The 24,359-nt window shown below is 37.2% G+C and overlaps 1 protein-coding gene across 2 annotated transcripts in view; it reads left to right on the top strand.

Annotated features, from left to right (window-relative positions):
* Positions 1-24,359, top strand: part of LOC122823053 (protocadherin-15-like) — a 214,907-nt gene that overhangs the window by 180,099 nt on the left and 10,449 nt on the right. The window contains exons 32-38 of one of the 2 annotated variants that reach the window (XM_044102282.1): positions 600-776; positions 1,179-1,397; positions 2,300-2,308; positions 4,407-4,517; positions 18,758-18,779; positions 20,403-20,441; positions 20,575-20,648. In XM_044102282.1, the coding sequence (XP_043958217.1) occupies positions 600-776; positions 1,179-1,397; positions 2,300-2,308; positions 4,407-4,517; positions 18,758-18,779; positions 20,403-20,441; positions 20,575-20,648 (651 nt within the window). The remainder of the gene's footprint in view (positions 1-599; positions 777-1,178; positions 1,398-2,299; positions 2,309-4,406; positions 4,518-18,757; positions 18,780-20,402; positions 20,442-20,574; positions 20,649-24,359) is intronic. The other variant, XM_044102283.1, reaches the window with a different exon arrangement.

Genomic DNA, 24,359 nt, shown 5'->3' with positions numbered 1-24,359 from the left:
ATATACATACACTCCCACAGAAAAATTGGTTAATTCTCCTTTAGCATGCTGCAAAGGTACAACAGTCATGTTGTATATCTTAAGCCAAAAGCATCAACAAACTTTTGGCCTTATGTTTTGTCTAGATATTTGACCAGTGAGTTTGTTAGATGCCTGGCGTGAATGGAGCTTTTGAACAAAGGCCATTTTTTACTATACACACGTATAGTAATAAGATTTGCTGAATCTTATTATATTCCAAAATGTGTTTGATATTTAAGATTTTTGCCTTGTTCAAGCACCGAGTTGTGCTGATTCTTCTTTTGTTCCAAAGAAGTTCACAAGACTGATGGATTTAATTTGTATAATGGTACAATTTTTTCTCCTTCATTAAATTATACCATAACAATTAAACCGGCTCTCAGGATGATGCCGCCATCACCATGCATGACGAGATCTAAAAGGTTCACCTACACCGCAAAGATTCTTCTTGTCATTCCGGAAAAAGAAATTCTTCACTTCACAAAACTTTCTACAGAACACATTTTGCTCATCTAATCATAGGAAAACGAGGTGTTTTCACAAATCAAATATTTAAATCAAGTATTTTCCATCCTCAGCATTTTGGAGCGTTACGTTCAGGAGCAGGTGGTCGGCGCAAAGGTTGTCGTGGAAACCATTGGGCCCCACCGGGATGGCAAAGCGATGGAGCTTGAAGATTACACCAAGTCAGATCTCATGATTTATGCCATCGATCCACTGACAAACAGAGCCATAACTAGACAGGAGCTCTTCAAGTAAGCACTTTAACTACTACTCAGTAATGAGCAAATGTAGATCATATCCCCATGAAGTTATTGGCAGAGAAAATTGAGCATAGGTATTTGTTTTGTGCTATATTGCAAAAAAGAAGTACCTTCAAGTAAGCTGTTGGACTAGTTGTGTTTTAGGGATGACGTTGCAGTAATTTTAATTTCAGACATATTTCGGGTATTATTGTGTTCTATATTCACACTATTCATGAGGAGGGAAAAAAATATGCCATCTTTTTTTTAAAATAAAAAATAATTCAAGGAGGCTCACCCATCGAGCTTATGAACAGGCTGTAGCTAGTAGTACTAGTATGGCACCACTTTTGCTGCTAAATAACCAGATTTAAATGCAAACAGTGACAATTGCAACATGTTTCTCATTCCAAGGTTTCTCGATGGGAAACTATTGGATATCAATAAAGAGTTCCAGCCTTTTCTCCCTCCTGGTGGCCGGATTCTGGAAATCAGAACCCCCGAAGTGGTGGCCAGCGTAAAGAAAGCTGTGCACAGTGTTGGCTACACAGAGGGGGCACTCTTGGCTCTGGCCGTTATCATCATCATCTGCTGTGTTCCCGCTATTTTAATTGTCATTATCACATACAGACAGTAAGTATCATTTATTTGTGCGTATTTGCAGTAAACCGACACTGTAATCTTAAACAGTTTAGACAGAAAGACACATCTGCAAATTCTAATTGGTTTATGTACAAGCAAATCCCCATGAATAAACCTGAACTAACATTAATCTGATCCTCCTAACGGTCATTACCTGGGAACGTGGTGCTGTAAGATATAGCTAACGTTAATATGCAATTTGGCTTTGTTGTTGTATCTTCTGATAGGGTTCATTCATCATGATGAACACAGACACTGCAGTTTATCTGGAATTAGTCCAAGAGTCACCATCCTCCCGCATGTATTGATCCACAGCTAAAAATACTCTTTTAAAATATGCCTCACCTTTTAGTCGTTTAGTCGTAGTCAGTCATTTGAGGGCCAGACTGAGCCTTTGTAATATTTGGAATTAAAATTAAGTTGCTGTAATTACTGAAGGCTGTGTTTGCTTTGAGGCTTTGTGCAGACACATCGTCAGTTGGGCAAGTTACTGTCCCAGATGATTCAGCACGGCAGCCTGTTCCACAATGCCAGTTGTAATAGTTTGTTTAGCTAACCACCGTGAAAGCTATTAAATTCCCTGAAATGCATATAAACAGCTGTGCATACACAAATAAATTGGATCTGGTCTTCTCCTGCTGAGAAACACACAAATAACCGGCAGAGGAGTGGAGATCTGTGGAGGGGAGGGAAAAAACACAGCGATAATCACTATCATGATAATCACTATTATCTGTTGCTAAATGACTTTAATGAAGAGCAATTGCACGACTTTGCTCGTAAATTACGATAAGTAAATTTGGCTAACAAAAGATGCCGTGTGATTTATGCTCCAAATAATCCCAATCTTTCTTTCTCTGTCTCTCATCTGCTGCGTCATCTGCCACTTCCAGATTCAAAGAGTGAGTACCCCCTTTTGTATTCCCTTGATAATATTAATGTCAAAGCCGTCCCAGACACTTTTCACTGTGATTAATCAGCTGAGTTTCATTGGGCTATGAAATGGATGAGTTCAGAAGTGGCTGTGAAACAAAGGGGACAGCAGGCAATCAAAGAAATGAATCCTGAAGAACCCTGAGATTGACTCAGGGTTTCCATGCCGTTGAGACAGTCTGGAAAAAGAATGGGACTTTAAATTAGGCACTTATCTGGAGAAGAAAAAAAAAAGAAGTGACAAAAATGTATTTCCAGAATATTCTTCCTTGTTCAATTGTTAACTACTTGTTTCCATCTTTCATTTCCATCTGTCAGTCCATCCAAACATTTGAATGAGATTTCACAGCTCTAGAATACAGTGGCACTTTTTAAAATGGGCTTTGGCACCTCCTCCATATTGCTAACTTTAAGGAGACTATTTTACGTATTCAACTGCACCTCATTTAATTCAGTTCATAGATTTTGATGATATCCTCCATTTTAACTGGTTTGAGGGAGCAACAGAAATGATCAGCCACTGTATCGTCAATGCCAGAGCTGCCACTGTATGCGGCTATATCTGGTATAATCAGCGAATTACAGTAGTTAATGCTACATTTTAAATCAACTACATCCTACAGATAATTGCATTATGATCTCAGTCTGGTAAACTCGTTAGGAATTAACATTTCCGCTTTTATGTAAATTATTTCATCAATCTGCGACTGGATGTTTGTAATGCAACTCCCCGAGTGATGCCAGGCAGTTCTCTCAGTGTCCAGATAGTTGCAATAAATCACAGTTTCTGTTTAGCGTTTTAGATAGAGAGATCTAATCATTGAAAATTTCACTGACAGACAAATTACTAAACAGACCTGCTGGGCTCAAGAGCCCTGACACAGGGAGTCCTGGGGTCCTGGTTTTCAATTAGAAATATATCACAGCAACAGACACGGAACAACCAAAGTGAGACACAGTTCAGGTCAGGGAAAACACACAATGGATGCTGAAAACAAATGCTAAAACCTGACTAAACAGCTGCATTTAAATGGAAGCAGACAATAGCATAAAAAGATCTGAGATTCCAGAAGCAAATCAAAGAATAAAAACAACATGAAATATGAACAAAACATTTTTTTTCTACATTTAGGAGTGATAGAAAGCAATAACCATTATAGCAGTAAGATGACTCAGATATACATTTTCTCAGATGGTTGGGCAAAACAAAAAACCATAATATAACAGAAAGTGGATCTGTACTTTGCTTTTAGAAAATAAGGTGAGAAACCAGCTGCAAGATGCTTGAGGAGCTGAAACTGATGCTTATGATGCTGACATGCTGGTCTTCTCGATTCTATTTCACCATTTTAGCATTTAAGCAATAAAAATCTGTCTGTGTAGTTTGTGGTTAGTTTTATAGATTGACTTTGAATAGACAGATAGCAGAGGGAGCATAAATGAAAATCAATTGTCATTGATGCTAATTGACTTAGGACTAATTGACTAATGGACTTTGACTGGGTTATTCTTTCACCTAATATGATTTGATCTGGAAATCATGACATTGAAGGCTGAGAGCTTAGGATCTGCTGGAAGAAGTAGTCGCCTCAGGTTTTGTTCCAGTATTTGGCATCTGCACAGAGTGATGCCCCCATCACTGTCACTGTCAGGATGGTGATGATGTTCAGGATGTTTTGCAGTTACTTTTCCATTGTGCATGGCATTTTTCCTGGAGGTCAAGAAATTAAGTGCTTGTCTCATTTGACCACAGAAACCTCTTTTATATATTTGCTGTGCCCTATGTGGTTTTAAATGAAAATTCTTATGGCCATACTTCAACATTGTTATTCTTATCAATGATCCATGTATCAGTTTCATTCCAGGCTTTGTGTTGTAGCACAATAAACATTTGAAAATGTTAAACGTTATTGCAATTAATGGAAGAAGTATTCTTTACTACCTGTGATGAGCTGAACAATCATGAATGACTGCTTGAACATTACTCCACTTTATGGAGTCAGGGGTTTTCTCTAGACTCTTAGTGTTTTTTCATAGTCAGTGTTTTGTCTTTGCTTCTGTGACCAGGAGACAAGCAGAGTGTGCCAAAACAGCTCGCATCCAGATGGCCCTGCCAATAGGCAAACCCGGGGGAGGCACTGCCAACAACCTGTACGAGGAGCTCGGTGACAACGCCATGTAAGTGAAGTGTGAAAGTGGCATTTACATTAATGAGTCAAAGCAGAGGCATTAGCTCACACTTTCAAGGCCATTATGCTTCAGAGTTTGGCAGTGTGACAGCTTTCATTGCTTTGTAGTGTCTCCATGCGCAGTTCCACATTTCCTGCATTTTTTTAAGTGACTAGGAAAGATGCTCCCACAATCATAACTGCAGGCCTCATTTTTCTTATAAGCAAGTGATTCTTCACAAAACCAAAGTTGGAAGCAAGCCACATATTTGCACAGACGTTATAAATTTAGAGAGAGAGAAAAAGAGAGAAATATGTCTTCTGTTAAATAGTGCCTTCCAAATGTTTAGCATTTTGTTTCTCCATAATCAAAGTTCAAGATTTTTTATTGGAATTTTATGTGATAGACCAACAAAAAGCTGTGCATCATTATAAAGGGAAAGCGTCGGTGATCTTAGTTTTCAAAAACTCCTTACAAATGGAATGTTGAAAAGCCAATCTGAGTCAATACTTTGTATCTACTCCTTTTTCTTTTTATCTTTGACAAAACTACATACCCTCTTTACTTTTTAATTTGACTTGGTTTTGCTACATGTGGAGAGCATTTAATATTACTTTTGGTCTGTTCTTCTGTAAAGATCTTTCAAAAAAAGATTTTTTTCTTGGCACAGGAACACCTTAGATCATGCTAAAGGCCCCCAAGCAAAATGCCTTTTTTTAAAAAATTGTTGAAGCTCTACTCATGAGGATAAAATGTTACCAAATTTTCCTAAATCTAATTTTCCTTTTTTTTTGCATTCTTATCCAGACCTGGAACATGATAAAACCAAATTCCATTGTTTTCAAGGCTGTGTAGGGACCCTGTGCACAGCACCGCAAAAAACAGCAGGCAGTGCTTGGATAGTTTATTTATAATTCTTCTCAGATGCTGAGGAGAAGTTGAGAGGAATTCTTATCAGCATTACATGCATCGCTAGTTTCCTGTCTGTCCTTGATATGCCTCCACATTCCTATTAACATGAGAGCAATTCATATGCAAGATGGTGAAAACTATCTCCAAATGACAAGTGGGTGTGTGTTTGTGTCTGCTCATGTGAAATGACTAAAGCATATGTGATCCTTTGAAAAATGTGTGAGGAATGGAAGTTGGATATAAGATAATTGATATAAATGCGGCTTGTAATTTATAAAGACCACCTTGGGCAAAAATTAATTCTGCTGATAAGTTGCACAGCATATTTAATTGTGGTGGGATGATGTTTTACTGCAAGCAGGAGTGTTTGCAGAAAAGGGAGTTTGGGGGTTCTGTGAAATACTTGTGTGCTCTGTGGTATTTCCATCCGTTAGGGACTGAATCTCTAAAATGTATTAAAGCTGACAAAATGCTAATTATAACAAAGGTCTTGAATAGGTTAAAGCCTTTCTTTTCACTACTTTTGATTCTTCCCTTTGCACGATTATATTCCAGTTTCAGTATTTAAATTTACGTAGAGCAAATAATGTATTCCATCAGCTTCTATGAGCTGCATTATAAATGAGTTATAGGTTTTAATAAAGTCCAAACATATAAAAATATTCATTAAAAGGGAGGATTATCAAAAAATTTAAAAATCATGGTTTACAAACCATGAATGCTGAACAGATAAACGGAGGTCCACTGTACGTAAAAACCCAGAGCATGGAGCAAATTTGCATCCCTTCATATTGAGGTCACTGAGAAAGTTGGGGTTTTTTTTTTTTTTTTTTTTTGCTTGTTCCTGATATCTTTACACATTTTCTGGGGGGTATCTAAAGCCATTTTTTTATAGGTTTCATTAAGAAAGTAAACACATTTCGTTCACTTTCCAATCACTTTGCCTCATCTGTGAAGTAAAAGTAAATGTGCCTCTTACATCCTTTGCATGACTATTGGGAGGACAACTGTAAAACTCACAGTGTGCTGCCACAGACGAATAGAGTAAGGTACCTGTGACATGACACTGCTGTCTGGGGTTTTGCAGGGGGTTTTTTGTTCATGCTTAATTAGCACCTGACCATCTGGAGGTGAACCTTCAATGCATTATAAACAGCCTGGCTGCCCCAAGTATTTAGATAATTATTAGCTGGACTTTGTGTACATTTTGTAGCAGTGGAACATATCTGCAATTACCCATGATGTCTCTCTCTGATGTTGCAAAATTCTGAGTTTTTCAACATGTTCAAAATATATGTCACAGGCAGACTAAGGTGGAGATCAAATTGGGTTTGCTACCGGATCAGATGCATAAAATTGTGCTTCTAGAGTGTTATTTACTTAAAGCTGCAAAGCTGTGATGGAAGTATTGCATAGACATCCCTGTCAAAGTGATTTTAAGTAAACTGGATGTGTGTTTCCAGTTTAACATTACCTATCTATGACAGCAGCGTTTCATATAGTAAATTTATACTTAGCATATCTATAAAGGTCTGCTTTGCTAAATGTTTTTCCGAACACTGCAGCTATATTTTATATGAAGCTGACATTACGCAAAAAACCCTTATTTGTCTCAAGTGAATTAAACTGTTTGCCCTTTATTATCAACAGATAATAGAATGATCAGCTATTATGGAAAAAAATTATGTACATATCTATTTATACATATCATTATGCGCTACACATCCGCAGTATTAGAGACACAATAACATCCAAGTGAGACAGCAACAAAGCATATAGGTACTGTTTTTTTTTTGTCTTACTGTGAAATTAAATGTCATGCCTCATGCTAACTGTAGAACAATCATGATTCATTATATATATATATTTTTTTACCATGCTGTTCTTATGTCATGATATTTCTTGTTCAGGTGCTCTAATTATGTGATAAAGCAAAGTCAGTTGTTTAAAGCTCTTTTGCAACGTGCCATGTTGTAAACACATTTCTCAGTTACATATAAGTAGATTTTAACTTATCCTCCATGTGTTTAAGAAAGGTGTCATCCAGGAGAAGTTTGGCTTTATTCTGAATTATTGTCTGTTTTCTGAAGTTTCTGAGAACTTTCTTTGTCTTTTCTTTATCTTAATGCTGTTTTTAATTAACTGCTGACTTTCTTTTTTCCTTTGCTCTTTTCTCTTTCCATTGTTATACATTTATTCATGGCTGAAAGACAAAAGTAAGACATCAATATTGTTTTGCTTCTGTGGATAGTTTCAGAGAGTGAAACTCTTGCTGTGGCTACTTTTGCATCCGGGCTCGTTAAGTGACTTTTGTTAGCAGAAAAAGTAGAAAGATGTTAGATCATAGAGTAAACCTTGATTTTCTTTTACCAAGTTATAGATTGTAATCCCTTTTGAAGTGCTGTTCTGTTGCTTACATATATGAGAAGCCAGTTATGTGTCATGACTTATGCAGAATTCACCACTGAAGGCAAAATTCTTATCTTCAATTAACAGGTCACAGTGCCCAGTGAAATTTGCATACAGTGCCTTGCAAAAGTATTCATACTTTTTGAACAATTCCATGTTTCATGGGAACACAAAGACCAAGGAACACCGTAGACAGTTCTGCATAAATTTAAAAAAAAGGTTAGGTTATTAAACAATGTCCCCAGACTTTGAATAGCTCATGTGAGCAAGGGACAGTATTATGTATTTTCCAGGCACATAATGTAATTTTATAACACAATCAAGCAACTAATATGGCTTCAGTTGTTATAAAAATGTTGTACATGTCAAACATGACTTAAAAGAAATTCAACTTTGTAATTTGACATCTTGAAATTTCAGTAAATATATGGGCAATGACATTTTGGTCAGATGAGAAACAAAAAACACTTAACACCATCCTATGCACACCTTTCCTTGTGGTACAACATGGTGGTAAGAACATTAAGCCGTGGGGATACTTTAATTTGTCAGGCACAAGTAAAGTGACAGTATGGGAAAGGGAATGAAGCTACTTACAGGGCAATCCTAGGAGAAAACCTATTAGAGGCTGCAGAAGACTTGAGATTGTCCTGGAGGTTCACTTTTAAACAAGACAAGGACCCTAAACTTAAAGCCAGAGTTAATACAGAATGTTTGAAATCAAAGCATATTCATATGTATGTTAGAGTGGCCCAATCCAAGTTCAGATATAAATGCAACTGAGAACTTCTGGCAAGATTCATGGAAATGGATCTTCACTCTGACCATCCTGGAGGGCTTTGATAAAAAATTGCCTTGAAAATGTCAGTTCACAGCGTGTTCGTCTATTTAATAAAATCTGAATAAAATATCTCAATTCTTCTGAATTGAAAATCTAAATGCATATAAAAAGGCTTGGGGGTTATAGAAGCTTTTACAAGGCACTGTACTTTTGCCCCTCACTAGTAAATGTGTCATTGTTCATAGTTGGTTCATAGTTGATGGTAGCACAGTAAGATATGCCTACTCCCCCTCACATTAAGTCCTTTGTGATTCAGATCTATCTTTTGGGTTTTCCACCTCTTGTCTTTTTGATAATTACAAGAGAGGGATGAAACTTGAAACTTGATTTTAATCTAATCTAAAGTCTGTTGCCAGTACATGTATATACTCACACATAAGCATTCAGTGTCCTGGTGATCTGCTGATCAACAAATTGAATTTTGTGATTTGCATTGTCGCTCCTTTTTCAGAAATGTCCTTGTCTTTCTCTGCTGTATCCTTTGATTTTATTTATATACTGTCATCATTCCTGTCCATTAATTCCCTCCTACATTTTTTTTTTAATTCTTTGTTCCTCCTTGCATTTCATCTTCTGTTTCATTTTTTCTCCTTGAATCCATCTATCAGCCGTTCAAACCACGGTGGTGGTCGCAGCAGCATTGGCAGCTTAGACGAAAATGACCGCCAGCGCCTGATCTCGGACTTTGCCACACGGGCCATTGCCGCCCATCGCCAGTGTCTTGCAAATGGAGGGGTGCTCAACAAACTCCCCAAATCTGAGTCCAACATCACTTTTCTGTCGGATGAAAACCCCCTAACTACCAAGAATCCCCTCTACCATGAGGATGGAACCTTAAGTAGCCCTGAAAACCTTGGAAGCAACCAGAGGAGGAGAGACCTTCTTGGGAATATTTCCCCTTCTAGGAGAGGGCGTCGCGAGGCCTGGTGGAGGTTCAGCTCACCCGGATGTGACTTGCGATTTGGGGGATACAATGGAACTGACAGTGGATGGAGATCAGGAAGTGGACACAGCTGGACTCTCCCATCAAGGTTACATCGAAAGGAAATGTATGATGCTTTGAGACGGCAGGTGGTGATGGATCCTGTGCAGTGGGAACACGAGCTTCTGAAGACTGAATTCAAGGAGAGCAAAGACGCTGGTCTGGATTCAGGCTTTGAACATGGATTAGATTCAGATGTGATGGGAAGCCCTAGTCTTGAGCCAAAGCTGACAGTGAAGGAACAAGCCAGACAGTTTGAGCAACAAGCACTCCAAGAAATGAAACAACGGCAAAGCAGAGATTCCAGAGGCTCGCTGTCTTCTGACATCCTACTTTCTGCAATCACAGATACTCCCCAGCATCAGAAGTACAGCCCTTCCCACAATGCTCCAGCTCCGCAGATTATGGAAGGTCCTCCGAGTATCATTGTAACTCAAAGTGATGGAGGCACCCCTCCGCCGAGTCACAAGCCGACGCCTCCTGTACTGAGGCGCTTTGGTGCAAGTTTAACTGGAAATCACATTGCAGAGGAAAGACTTCAGGTACATTTGGAGGTGATACCAGATCCACCTTCAACACCTCCACCACCACCTCCATCATCACCACCTCCATCATCACCACCTCCATCACCACCACCCCCACCTCCCAGCTCTAATCCTCCTCCCCCTCCCTCATCTCCGCCTCTAAGTAACACTTCCATTCCTCCTGCCTCTCCAGCTCCATCTAACTCCACCCCTAATGGTGCTTCTACTCCTCCACCTCCTGCACCTCCTCCCCCACCACTTCCACCTCCACCTTTACCACCCCCTGTATCTCCCTCGCTTCTACGTCCGTCCATGTTTGTCCTCCCCACTCTCTCAGAGGCGCCCGTGCTGCGGCCCGTGTCTCTTCGGGCGCCACCGCTGCCCGTTCACACGGAGCCTGAGCCTCCCCGGAAAGAGCTGAAGGGAATCTTAAAGAACATCCAAAACATAGCAGACATCGAGAAGTCTGTGGCCAACATGTTCAGTCAGATAGACCAGAAACAGATTCCACTCAAAAAGGTCATGAAGAGCCGGGCTTCTGTGGACTCTCTGGATTCTCTTGACTCTTTGGACATGTTGGCGGTAGGGGAAGAGCCAGAACAGAGAGGAGGAAGAGGAGAAGAAGGAGAAGGAGAAGAAGGAGGAGGAGAAGGAGGAGGAGGAGAGGGAGAGAATAACTCCCCTATTCGACACATTCCAAACCCGAACATGAACTCTATTGTTGAGGAGCTTGAGAAGCGCTTTCCCTCTCAATCTACTATGCTCTAGCCTTTCCATTTTTGTGAAGGGAGTAGTTACATAAACATTTAAGCAAACTAAAATAAAATTCCTCTCCTCCTATTTGAAACAAGATGATATGAACTGAAAATGAGGGCGGAAGAGTTTAGATGTCTTTTAGTTAAGGTACCCTGTTCTCATTAACATTTTATATACTGTTACCAATCCATGATCCAGTCAATGTTTTTCTTATCAAAATCATGGGATTCTGTGAAAAAGTTGAACAGAGGTTTGAGTTGCTTTTAACACTGAATTAAGCTTATGAACAAGTCCAGTTATGGTGAAATGAATGTGAAGAAATCGGCCAGAAATATACCAAGACAGCTCTGCTTAATATTTTAGTTTGTTTTAATAGAAACTTTAACAATAAAGAATCAAGACTTCTACTCGTGGTCTGAGACTTTCATTTCATGAACAGAAATTTTTTCTCACGTAATCAGGTGTGTAAGCAGGCTTGCTTTAAGCCACAACCTGCAGTTTTGACAGTTTACATCCATATTCTGTGAAAAAATCTAAGAGTTTGGTTCATTAGCCAGTAATGGTGTGACACATTGGTTATTAATGATTCACATTGCACTCTGTTGATGCTTGCTCTAGCTGCATAGTTGCAACCAAATAGATTTATGTCAACTAAAACAGCATCATAATATTTTGATTTAAAAAAAAACCCTAAAAAGCTTAAACCCTCAGTAGGCAAAACAATTTGAGTTTTTCAAAATAAAATTATCAAAATTCTCTCTGACTCACTACATTGTGCCTCTCTTAATATTTTGTAAATTATACTTTTGAACATCTTTATTGTTTAGATGTAACAACAAACATTAAAGATGCAGATTTATGGCATGTTTCAGATTAATTATCCTGCAAAAAGGAAAAAAAAAATTCCCCCATGCTATTCTGCCCTGGTTGGTAAAGAAGAGGACACTTTGAGCACAGGGATAAACAGATGTCAGTTTTGTCATTACAAACACTTCCTGTTCTTTAAAATGAAAAATCAAAAGCACATACTGTAGATTAATGGAGAAAACCAACAATAACTGGCGTTGATTTCTTTCAACATAAATGCCTTCTTTTGAATTTGCTAAATAACAAACCATACAATTTACTGTACATTCTAATATTTTTAAACATTATGTTAATTATGACATTTTCATAAAAATAATCATTAAAATGTCATGTTGTAAATAAGAGTGTATACATTTACGTATATCACAATATTTAAGTTAACCCAAAAATGTTAATTTATGTATCTTCAGCCTGGTGATAAATATTTTGTTTCATTACTCAAGAATTTGGCAAACTTCTGATTCAAGATCAAATAACGCAGAAAAACAAAAATGTATCTGTTTGGAACCCCAGATATCAGTAAACACTGTATGAGTCGACCTGTTCACATATTTTGATGTTGAGATTTTTTCTTTCAGTCTTATTTTAAGTACGTTTTTACATTTTCATTAACATTTGTCTTCTTTCATCTAGTCCTCTTCATACCCATTTCTATTTTGTTTATTTTTTGTTATTGCCATTGCTGCATAGTTATTGAGTGTCCACAGCAATCTTTTTGTTTCTGCTTTTTTAAGTTCTTATTTATCTTCTGTTTCTTGTATTTTTAGGGTTTTTTTGTTGCTGTTTTATTTGTATTTTAGTCACTTTTTGTTCTCAACAATTTGAGTTATTTATCCAGCATCTGTTCATCTGCATTGGTTAAATATCTTTAGTTTGTTTTTTTGTTTGTTTGTTTTAAGAGTAAGAGCTGCTTATATGTAGCAGAAAAAAAAAACTAAGAATATTTGCAGACTGAGTTTTTTATTATTACTGGTTGCGATGCATTTTTACACAATGTTCTGTAGGGAGTTTTATTTAGTTTTGGTTTAAATAAAACAACCCTATTTTTGAATACTTACTGTGATGATATGGAATTTTTTCAATGACATATGTTGAGCTGAACTACAACTAATTTATTTGCAAGATGTTTATATATCTGGTACAAAGACAAAAGCTGAAATAGTGTCCTTTTGTGTTGCTACAGAAAACCACCCCTCTTTCCACTTTAGAAAACAGCCTCAGGGTGGAGTGGAGCAGCCATGGGCAAAGAAAAGAAATATGCTTAGATTAAATAAAAGCACAAGTGTTGTTTTAGGTAGAAGACAATTTGCAGAAACCTCTGGTGCAAAATGTCCTTCATTCCTGCATAATAATGTGGTAACAAGGTAATTCATAACCCCGTAGTAATAAAACACATTTAAAATCAAAAGATGTTTCCTTTACATGTAAGGAATGTAGACCATCATCATTAAATAAATGTGTTTTTCTCAGAAAAATGGTAAATATGCATAAGCTGCAACATACTTCTTTATGTTTTGAAGTCAGACTAACTTTAGTTAAAAAGAAATGCCAGAGTTGGTTATTTTCATGCAGATACATTTGAAACCTTCCTGTGTGTTTGTAATGAGCAATGAACAGTAAGCTGTTATGCTTCACTAATAAACCTATGTAATAATAACACATTTTCCTAAATATAAACAGTTCTAAAAGGTAATTACAAAGTACAACCAGAATATTTTCAGCTGGGCTGTTCAACATCTGAAGGTGACCTAGGGTAAATTCCCCTTGGTCCATTAGGTTGTATGGGAATCTGTAGCGTTTGCAGAAGGTCTATATCATAGTCTACATTAAACCATGGGTTTGTTCTGCAGCAAGATTTAAATGTGTAATATTTACAGAAACAGCATCTAAAGAAATGTCAAGGCAGTTTTGTAGAACGTTTTCTACAGAGATGTCAGTTGTGACTGCCTGCCTGAGAAACCTGATGGCTGTTCACTTTACTTCCATGAGAATCAGACGTGGTAAATTTGCCTCTAATTGGAAGTTACAAAATGGGATGGTTGAAATATTCTGCCTTAAAATGGACATCACTTCAAGAAACTGATGAAGCGCAAAGTATTCAGTGGTTAATCAGTATCCCTGGCTACCATTACATAACGAAGACAAAAGAACGCTCCAAGCGAATCAGGAAAAAGGTTATTGAAAAGTTTGAGCCAGGGGATGGAAAGTAAGAAATAACTAAAGTACAGAACACTCCCTAGAGTTCAGTTAAATTCATCTTCAACAAATGGAAATAATATGTCGGGTGTAAATCTGTCTCCATTACGCCATGCAAGTGCAAAAAAAGTCCATTATGCAAAAAAAAATGAGGATACCTGCTGACGCTACCCTGCTGAAGGAGTTCTGCTTCAGCAGCCCAGAGGGGAGAGACTCTATTTTATTGGCTCATTTCAAGACATCTTATGAACCAGAAGACTTATTTATTAACTAAAATATGAAAGAATGTATAGAATCACTCGCTAATTTACATCACAGAGCCTGACAGTGGGCATCATCCCATCTGCTCTCTTCAGTCTCAACACCCTGATATGGAAATAAACTGCTTCATCTAAAAGTTCATTTTTACTTCCCAACATTGATCCAAATGCTGAGATGCTTGCTTTTTTTTTTTTTTTTAGCAAATTCAGTAGCAATTGACTTCCACGCGTTGCTGCATCTGTTTCACAAGACTAGCACTGTTGATCATGTCACTGTAATTGTATCCAATCATGGTGTGCAGCCAAATAAAACCCACTGTGATGCTGACATCCTTGGCATTATGAGACGATTTCTGCTGTCAGATATCTCACTGGACGGTTTCCTCGTGTAATTTTACAACGCAGTGGAGCTGGGATGTTTTTCAAATGCTCAGCGGCGTGTTTCCATCAACGCAAAATCATCATCCAACTATAGACTCTGGGTTGTCATGATGCGATTTCTATCAAGGGCTCTGCGTGCTCAAAACAATACCAGCATCACACATTCAGATGAGTGGCTCGGCATAAGCAGCAGCGTGAATACGCAAACACACAGTGGCACCGAACAGGTTGCACTGCGTCTGTTTCACATGACTGGGCTGAAAATGTTTTATGTCAAGATTAGCTTTCAACCTCAGTCTGCTGCTTCTTATTACACAGCCGCACACAGCCGTACACGCATTGGATCTTCTTTTCCACGCTGAGAGATAGTTCTTTATACTATTTCAGTTGTTCTTGTAAAACAGAGCGTGGATACATAACAACATCTTTGAAAATATGTTTGTTTGATCCATTGCATGTCACATTGAACTGAGAAATACAAGTATAGGACAAAGCAAATATGTTTATGGGAGGCCACCGAAGCAGCAAGCACCTGCTGCATACAGCACATAACATAACACATGGTCGGTGTTCATATGTAATGCTTGACTTAATATTAATGTTACCCAGCTTCTTTTGCATATTGGCAAGGTTTAGACACCATTTCGACTTCACTAAGCCAAGGTAATGACTGCCTGATTAGGTTCACCTATAACACCTCTTTGTAAAATTTTTGAAATTCAGTTTTTTTCTATTTTATGTATAACTTCGTCCTATAACATTTGATTTTAAAACATATCTGTTGTAGAAGTGTGTCAAAATGCCTGAATAAAATATATATTTTTTGATTGTGGTAGCACGTTCTCACACTTGAACAACTTTAGGAAAATGCATATTTTTAACAGAGGGAAGAAAAAGTTAAAAGAATAAAAGAACAGCAAAAAGTTGTGCAAACTACTGAGTATAAACCTTGGTACTCACCACATTTTTAATCACTTGTTGGGGGATTTGAGCTTTCATGCAGACCTTAACAAAACCAGATTTTTCCTCGAGGTCAACTAAGAGTGAGAAGAGAAAACGAAACCAGTTTTTGGTACTTCAGATGGTGCTTTTGCCAGTGGAAAGAAAATAATTGATGTCTCCAAAAAAAATTAAGCCCAAAGCCCAGTCAAAGTTCTGACTTTGATCTGATAGAGAATCTGTGGAGGGAGCTTAACATTAGGGTGATGGCAAGGAGGCCTTCCGATATCAAAGAATTGAAGCTCACTACAAAAAATAAATTCCAGTGAAAACACTCAAAAGGGAGGACTTGGTTGCTTAAACATTCAATAAGCCTTTTTTTCTTTTTTTTTTTTTTTTTTTCATAAAGAGTCTTATTTTACATTTTGCTCTATTTTTTTTTAGATGAATGTCTCATTGACTCTCTGAATCAAAGTTTGTGGTTGAATGAGCATATGAATTAAATCAAAATCTACAAGGGTAGTGAATAATTTCGGGAATAACGGCGAGCATTGGATCTGGTTTTGGGGGGAATCATGACTGTGGAGTCTTTGTAAACATCCAACACATCCAGGGGAAGAAGATGAAAGCAAAGAAGTTACTGAAAAATTCCTGGACTCAAACCAGAGACCTTCTAGTCATCATAAAACAGAAAATCTTACACTTCCCCCCCAAATTTGAAAATTAATTTGGTTGTGAATTACTAATGTAAAGAGACACCACATTTGTTTCCTTCAATAATAGGCATATTTCAACATACTATTTGCTTTGTGATACAGAGTCTGATTCATAGGCAACATTGGAATTCCACCCGCTGATATTAAGCCAGATTCCTTTTCAGTATGAAAGCAAAATACCTTTAGACAAGTATTTTCAAACAATGTACAAAATAGCTTTGAGGAATTCTTCTTTGTTACCTTTTTATGTTGGCTTGACACCCTTCAAAAGCAGTTCTAATTAATTTGCAAATGGGGAAAAAGTGAAACAAAGACGCAGAATGAGATCTCATTACAGAGAGAAGAGCTGAGGTAGACACAGGCTGAGAAACAGATGGAGGAGAATGAAATGGATACATGTACAAAAACACAGAGCTTCTCTGTGAGGGAACTAAGTGATAAAATGCTGATAAAAAGAAGTATGAGACCATTAGCAGGTTGTTATGGTCTGTTCCTAAGACCTAATAATATTTCCCCTCTCCTATTTCTGCAAAGCACTGCAGGACAAGGTGGAGAGGACAGAAAGAGTCGGTCATGTCGGATCTCCTCCTGTTTGTGCGCTCGGTGGAGATTAGATGGCTGTTTGTGTCTCGAAGGGACCTCATAATGCATCTGCGGAGCAACAAGGGCACAAAGATAGAGACTTATCTTCACACACTGACTGCACTGCACACATTACCAGGCACTAAATGATAGCTGGAAACACAAATGCACACTTTGGTTTGTTGTTTTATTTTAACTCATAAACCACTTTGCCGTCGGTCCTTTCCTTTACTCAACTATTTAGCCGGTCACTTAAGCCACTCTTGTCCATCAGTGTAAAGTTGTTTACCTTTTTCATAGCCCTGTATCTGCTCTGTTTGGTCTGACTTTCATTTTAAGGTGAATTTTGATATCGAACAAAGACCTATAATTTCTCCCTGGTGTGTGAATTGTTTATGGAAGAGACAAAGTTGTGTCCTCATTTGAATTTCTGAAAGAAATCAATGAAATGCTCAAGTGCCTGAATAATTTGTACGGGCCTGAGAGAGTGAATCCAATGTGTCCTCTAAAAGTCTGGATTTGTTGTTCTGTGATGCATCTTCATTTTACCAGCTCATTACTTCTGTTATAACCCAAACTGCTTCCTGAATTCTCCAGGTTCTGACACACTGACAAAGAGGCTTGTGACTATTTCTTTTTTCTCTTGCGGTCTTATGTTGAGTTGTTCTACTTGGGACCTTGTTATATTTAATTTATGATTTTACTGTTTCAGGCGTTTCTTTTGTCACATGGGAAAATACTTTTTCCCTTTCTATTGAAGCCGTAATAGCTGCCACACAATGTCAGTTAAATAAAGTAAAATAAAAGCCAATATATGGAGGAAAAAAGGTTGAGAACTGAGAAAATAGTCTAAATGTATGCATTAGAAAAGCCGTTTTAAAATAATCTTTAAACTCAAGACAGTACCGGTGACAAGACCTGAAAAAGTTACTGACATTTTTCTTTATCTCTACCACTTTCACAGCCTTTTTTAAAATTAAATTTCAACTTTAACATTTACTTATCTAACTTTATTCTCAAACAGGAATATTACAATGAAAATATAAAAAATTTTTTCCTTCATTTGCTGACATTCTGTTTGATGTAGCAAATCTTGAGATACTGGCACTCTTTTTGTGGGAACTGAAACAAATGGATTAAAATAAGTTGCTGGCAAAGACCAAAGTTGTTAAATGGCTTAATTATATAGAGCAACAAATAAAGCTTTTCTGGCCACATGTTACCATGCAAAAGCTTTTTTTTTTGAGAGCATTGTAAAAAATGCAGGTGCGTTTTCTGAAACAAAAATATATGTTTTTCCCAATTAAATTTAAAATAAATTTTTTATGGACTGCAAACTAACATGGCAAACTGTGTTAGCCCTTCAGTATTCTTCACCACAGTCAGCTCTACTAGCTAAATGTGAATGTTTTACCTACAATTTTAATAAACAGTGCACTAGTTAGCTCTCTGTCTTATTGTATTTTCCCGTTTTCCCTTGACATTCAATCATGATTAAAAAAAGGCAATGACTCTTCTATCAATTTTAGGCTTTCAAAATGTAAATGACCAGCTTTTGAAATGATGGATTTTTGAAAGCACACAGAATGCATTACACAATGTTCATGTCTGAAGAAAAGAAAAACTGAAAGATTTGTGAAAAATTAAGCAAACTCCAAACTTTTTTATTATAAAAGAGATGTGCTTTCAATTTATAATGGCTGTTTGTGTAAATCTTGAGTACTAAAGCACAATACTGCAGCCCATACAAACGATTCTCATCGTCTCTGCTTTTAGAATCAACATTGGAAAAATCTGTATCATGTCAAATGTTATATGTTTAAGGTTTAAGGTTTTCTGGTAATGTTTAGTTTATTTCTTCTACTTTTCTCTTTAATCTTCTAGGCGTGGATATGGCCAACATGAGGTAAGTGTCTTTCTTTTGTTGCTCGCTATAATTGGATATCTTCATGTATTATTTTCTTTTAGTATCATTCATTTGATGTTTAGTTATCACCCTCTTTGTTCTCTTCAGTTCTTTGTTCTTCTTTTTTGATGCAATAAAGATGAAGTTGCATGTATTTGTGTCTCAATAACTGGGTTTTTCATACTTTCTTTTTAATCTGAGTTCAAACTGGCTTTGAACGTGATATTCCTATTGTTTGAGGGGAAAAAACAGGTAATAAAGTTATGCCTTCAACTACTGGCTTGAATGAAATGGCAAACAGTCTTCTGAAAATGTTCTGACTTCCCTGATCAAACTGTTCATGTGATTTAATAAATAAATAGATGAGCAAAGGCAAAAAAATAAAGATTTTATATTTTACATCCAAAGCACAATTTGTATCTGTAGATATGCAGCCTCGTGGTGAGAAAGCAGTATAAAGATGTTTGACATCATTGAGGAGAGCGCTAAGATCTGGAAGAAAAATGGATCTTAAGAAATTTTTAGCTAAATTGTTAGTCAGGAAACAAACACCCTGTTAGGTCGCAAATTAAAATCTTTAGATTTGCCAGACAGGGTATTTAAAATGTTTTAATCAGGTCAAACAGCAACAAATATGCTACTGAAAGATATTTTAGAGACAGCTGCAAAGTGTTTGTTAATTCAACAAATACTCTTACGAAGGTTTCAGGCTGGAAACCTTAGATTAACCGTCAGATTAACAATAAATTTATACTTTCATTTGAGTCACTCCCTAATGATGTTGTGCATGAAGCAGTCTCTCCTGTTTTGGTGGACATTTGTCTGTCTCGATGCACACAGCTTCAGTCCTCAGTACACAGACAACCTGCTCCTGCTGATGATTTAATCCTAAACTGTTTGCTGATGCACAAAGCTAAAGCTAGTGTGTCCACTCTGTATTCTTGACTCATTCCTAATTCAACTTGAAACATAAATTCAGTGTGTGCAGGCAGCAGAAAGTGCTGTTTTCTTGCTTTATAAAAGCAAGAAAACATTTTTGCGTAATAATTTTTAGTTTATTGCTAAGTTGTTTAGTTTCGCTCTAAGCATATTTATTACCAAAGATGATGATCTGGGAAGAGCTGGTGGCAGGGAGTCAGTAAAGTCTCTCTTCCAGTGTGCCATCACTATAAAGGATACAGATCTATGAAGATTTGTAGGAATTACTCAGATTGGTACAATTAATAAAATAGCAAAATGTCATCAAGGGACAAGTGTTACAAAATGAAAAACAAAGTGGTCTTAATATTTTCTTTGGAAAAAAAAACATCTTCCAGTCAGTTTTAAAGATTTTGTCACATGACTATAAATTAAAATCTAAACACTTCTGATAAATGTTAAAACTGGTGGTTATCAAGTGTCTTCCATTTTGGTCACTAATATTCTCGTCCCAGATAATATATTATTTATTTTGCACTTTGCTATTTTTTATAATATTAATCTAGAGCAGGAGTGCCAATGCTCTTTTGGACCTGGAGCAATGTTCAGTACAGCTTCTTAACATTGCAAAACTGAAATCAGGCATAAAGTTCTGAACATTTCTGTCGTCTTTCTTATACTCTACTCTTTCTTTCCTTCTGAAAGACACAGCAGCTACTACGACCCTCTCTGCTCAGGCCAGAGGTACTCTGTATTTTCTTCATTTCTCCTGCCTGATACTTTAAACTACTTGTTTGTGTTTTCCTCTTAGCTTGTTCTGTCTCTCAGGAGCATGTAAGTGTGATTTGTTGCTAATAACTGGCTTTACATTCAACAGGAGTTATCCATGGAGTCTGGCATCGATCCCGGCCAGGACTACTACACACAAGATTATTACAACTATGACCATGGGTTAGTATATTTTTATTTATTATGCAGTAAAAATGTTTTTTGTAGATTGAAATTACATGTTCGAACATGTGTCCTTGTTTTTTGTAGTGCAGAGTTTCCCAATTCCAGTCCTCGGGGCCCCCTGCTCTGCATGTTTTAGGTGTGCCTCTATACCAGAACAGCTGATTCAAATGATTGCATGACATCTTTTGCAGCCACCAAGTACTGCAGGAGCCTGTTAATCACCCAAAGATTCAATCCAGGTGTGTGGCAGAAGGGAAACACCTAAAACATGCAGGCAGGGGGCCCCGAGGACTGGAATTGGGAAACACTGTTGTAGTGTACTTCAAATTCAAAAAATGTGCTAACTATGGAGTTAATGTCGATGTGCAAGTATATTCAGTACATTTGTAACTTTCTTTTAAATTTGAGCTCATGAACAACTATAATGCCTTGATGTTAAAAAAGGACATCTACTAAGTATTGCTTAAGAGTAAGAAATATGGATAAGTAAGGGATCTTTTAATAAAGCTGAATATGTTGAGGTATACCTGAAGGGAAGTATGTAAAAAAAAACTGCTTTTATTTCTCATCCCATTAAATATATTACAAAGTTATGTTCAAGACTCGGGCACAGTATAACTATTTAATTATATCCTTATCATTATCACTTACCACACACTGGGGTTTCATAGTTTCTAGTTCAGTATATAGAAAGAACAGCTGCAAACTGATAGTGAACTTTTATATTTTCTACCTTAAAGTAACTGTGGAAATTGGAGTATAGAAAATAAAGAATTCTTAAACGAAAAATGTGTTTTGAACTCAATGTCAATACTAAGTCTTCTAGCACATGGCCTTAGACTTTCTAAATCACACCTTTTATTACTGTTGCTGCTTTTGTCCCTTCCCACGCAAGCACATATTTCAGAAACAATGCAAACTATGCAACTATGCAAAGGAAAACTTTTTCCAACTTTAGGGGGGTTTTTTTTGTTTGTTTTTGCAAATTCTTCTTCAGTATGTCAGTTTGTACTTAAGCAGAGACTTTGTGAAAATAGTAAGTGTGAAACTTACAAGGGGTTTTTTTGTTGTTGTTGACTGAGGCTTTGCTAAAAACCAGCCCTTTGTTGCTGCCATACTGAAGTTGGGTACTAGAAAGTGTAACCTAAAAGAAACATAAACCATGGCTTAGCTCACAATAGTTGCATTATTTTCTATGTCCAGAATTGTAAAATGTTTAGCAACATGTTATAAAGAGTTTTTTCATTAGCTGTAATCTAACGATCAATAGAAAGAAAGGCTTGAAAACATCTGTTCGGTGTTGACTCTCTGGCCAGGCTATTTAAGCACCACTAACATAACTTCTGGAATTCGGCGTCTATGCAATATTTGCATCATCTTAATGTTGTAACACTTTTATCAATGAATGTTTCAATTTGACAAAAGTTTATTTATATTTGGTAACTCTTTGAACAGATGCACATATCCCTGTTAGATATAAAGAAATTGTACCCAAAGATGAACCAGACTTGTCAATAATTTTCCTCTTGATTTCTTCTCTATTTATTGTTCTCTGGTTTTTTTGATAATTTCAAACAATTCTTTGTAAGTTATTCTCCTGGAAGCTTACAAAGTTATAACATTATCATCTTTGATTTCCCAAACAGTTTTAAAGTATCTTCTGTTGTTCTGGCATTGATTTAAAAAAAATGGTGATCCTAAAATGTCTGGTTCTCTTAGACAATAGCAAAAGAGAAAAAAAGAAAAAAGAATTGAACGTGGGAAGAAGACCATGCTGTTGTTTCATTCTTTTCAAGGTGACTGCAGAAGGTGATGAATGTAGATGGTTTTATTGGATGTTTTCTTTAAATTCATCAGTATTTCTAATCAAAACTGAAAAGCAGAATTTATTGAAACTTAGTTGGATAGTCAGCAGTCAAGAAAGCTATACATCTGTTCTGTTTCTGTTGATTATAATAACCTTTATTAAATCAGCCAAATTGGTCAGTTGCCATGCCAGAGGAGGATGTACTCTGATTATCATAATACTGCCTTGCAAAAAGATCCATAGACCTTGAAGATTTCCACATTTTTGTCAGATTTCCTACAAGCTCAGGTGCAGCCGCAGGGAAAGGTTCTGGTACTGACACAGAAGCCCTGATTACAAATGCACACCATATTTTTTCAAACTGTTTCTGAAAAATGTTCGCGGCGTTGTAACCTTTTTCTTCACAGTCAAGGAGAAAGACTGATTATCTCACTGACCAACGTCACTAATATCGTGACGTTGCTGTTTGCAGTGAGACTTTGAAAAAGTTGGTAGACTGTAATGGAGAATGGATAGATTTCTACACGTGTACTTGGTTTGTGTTGATAAGGTCGAAAAACCATAGCAGTGTTTTATCTAACGTGTTCACCTGTGTTACACACTGGATAAGGTTGTTATGAGAAAAGAATACATACCAACTCATCATTGATCCAGATCTGACCTTTGGCCAGGACCAGTGACAGCCGAGCATCAGGAGTTCAATGTCTAACCATTATGCAGCTGAGTTTCATGTCGGTCACGCAGACGCCACTTTGACATCAAGCTGATTGCATCAGTCGTACACTGTTGGATACTGCCAGTCTTGACACCTGCAAACTGCCTCATGACAGGCTCATAGTAATTGTGAGCCAAAGAAAGTCGATAAATATCATTGTGTGTGCGTGCGTGTGTGTGTGTTTGTGTATATACAGGGTCTTTGATGTTAAAGGAAACCCGAAATACAGTATAGAAGTCTCAGTACGATCTCCACGCCGATTTGATCAGAGTGTTTATGACCAAGTCCAAAGGAGTCTGGCTGCATCCCTCCAAAATGCGTGCTTGATTCTTCCACCTGTCTGCCATCTGCGACGCATTCTGTCTTTTTCAACTTCAGATTCCCAGGAACTTGATTTCATGCCCTCTAACACACACCTGTGACACACAAGCACTAAAAATACACAACAGAAGACATTCACACGCATAACCTCCCCTGTGGCAAACATGTTAATTCACTCATACAATCATTCAGAACCACTTTCCAGCCTCAACTTTCACAAAAATGCTTGCTCTTTTGCTCTTGCTCTCTCTCTTTCACACACACGCTCACACACCCAAAGAGCTAATTCTCTCCACCCAAATTTGCAGCACCGTAGCAGCTAATCAGGCAGCCAGCCGTGGAAGCAGACAATGGGCCAGATGCTGGTGGCTTAGAGCAACATCCACAAACTCATGTCTGACTCTACATGCATACAAGATCAGTACACACAATCAGACTGTGTAAAAATGACACCTAATTAGTTTATCTGTTTCTGTGAATAAACGGCGCAGGTAGAACATCCTGCCGAGTATTAAACTGGCTCTCTAGGTAAACAAAACTCCTCCCGTTCACATTTTTTATGAGACACAAACATATTTACGGTTCCTCTGGAGGTAATTTAATCTATTTGGAAACATGATCTTACATCCTGATTCAAAATCTTTTGTCTTCTATGTTCATCTGCTCCCAAAAAGATGCAACTTGAATGGGATTTTATACGGGTTATACCATTGCCAACTGCCAGTAGCCCAATTCAGCTTGGATTCGAGGAGAATATAGCATGAATCATTTATTGCATATATATCCAGTTTAAATAATATTTATTCAAAAAACAAAACAACTTCTTCTTACTCTCCACATACAAATAAAATACTCCAAATGATTA

This window comes from Gambusia affinis, linkage group LG20 (genome assembly GCF_019740435.1).
Source record: "Gambusia affinis linkage group LG20, SWU_Gaff_1.0, whole genome shotgun sequence".
Taxonomy (NCBI): domain Eukaryota; kingdom Metazoa; phylum Chordata; class Actinopteri; order Cyprinodontiformes; family Poeciliidae; genus Gambusia; species Gambusia affinis.
Note: the sequence above shows the minus strand (reverse complement) of the source record. Positions and strands in the feature narration are given on the sequence as shown.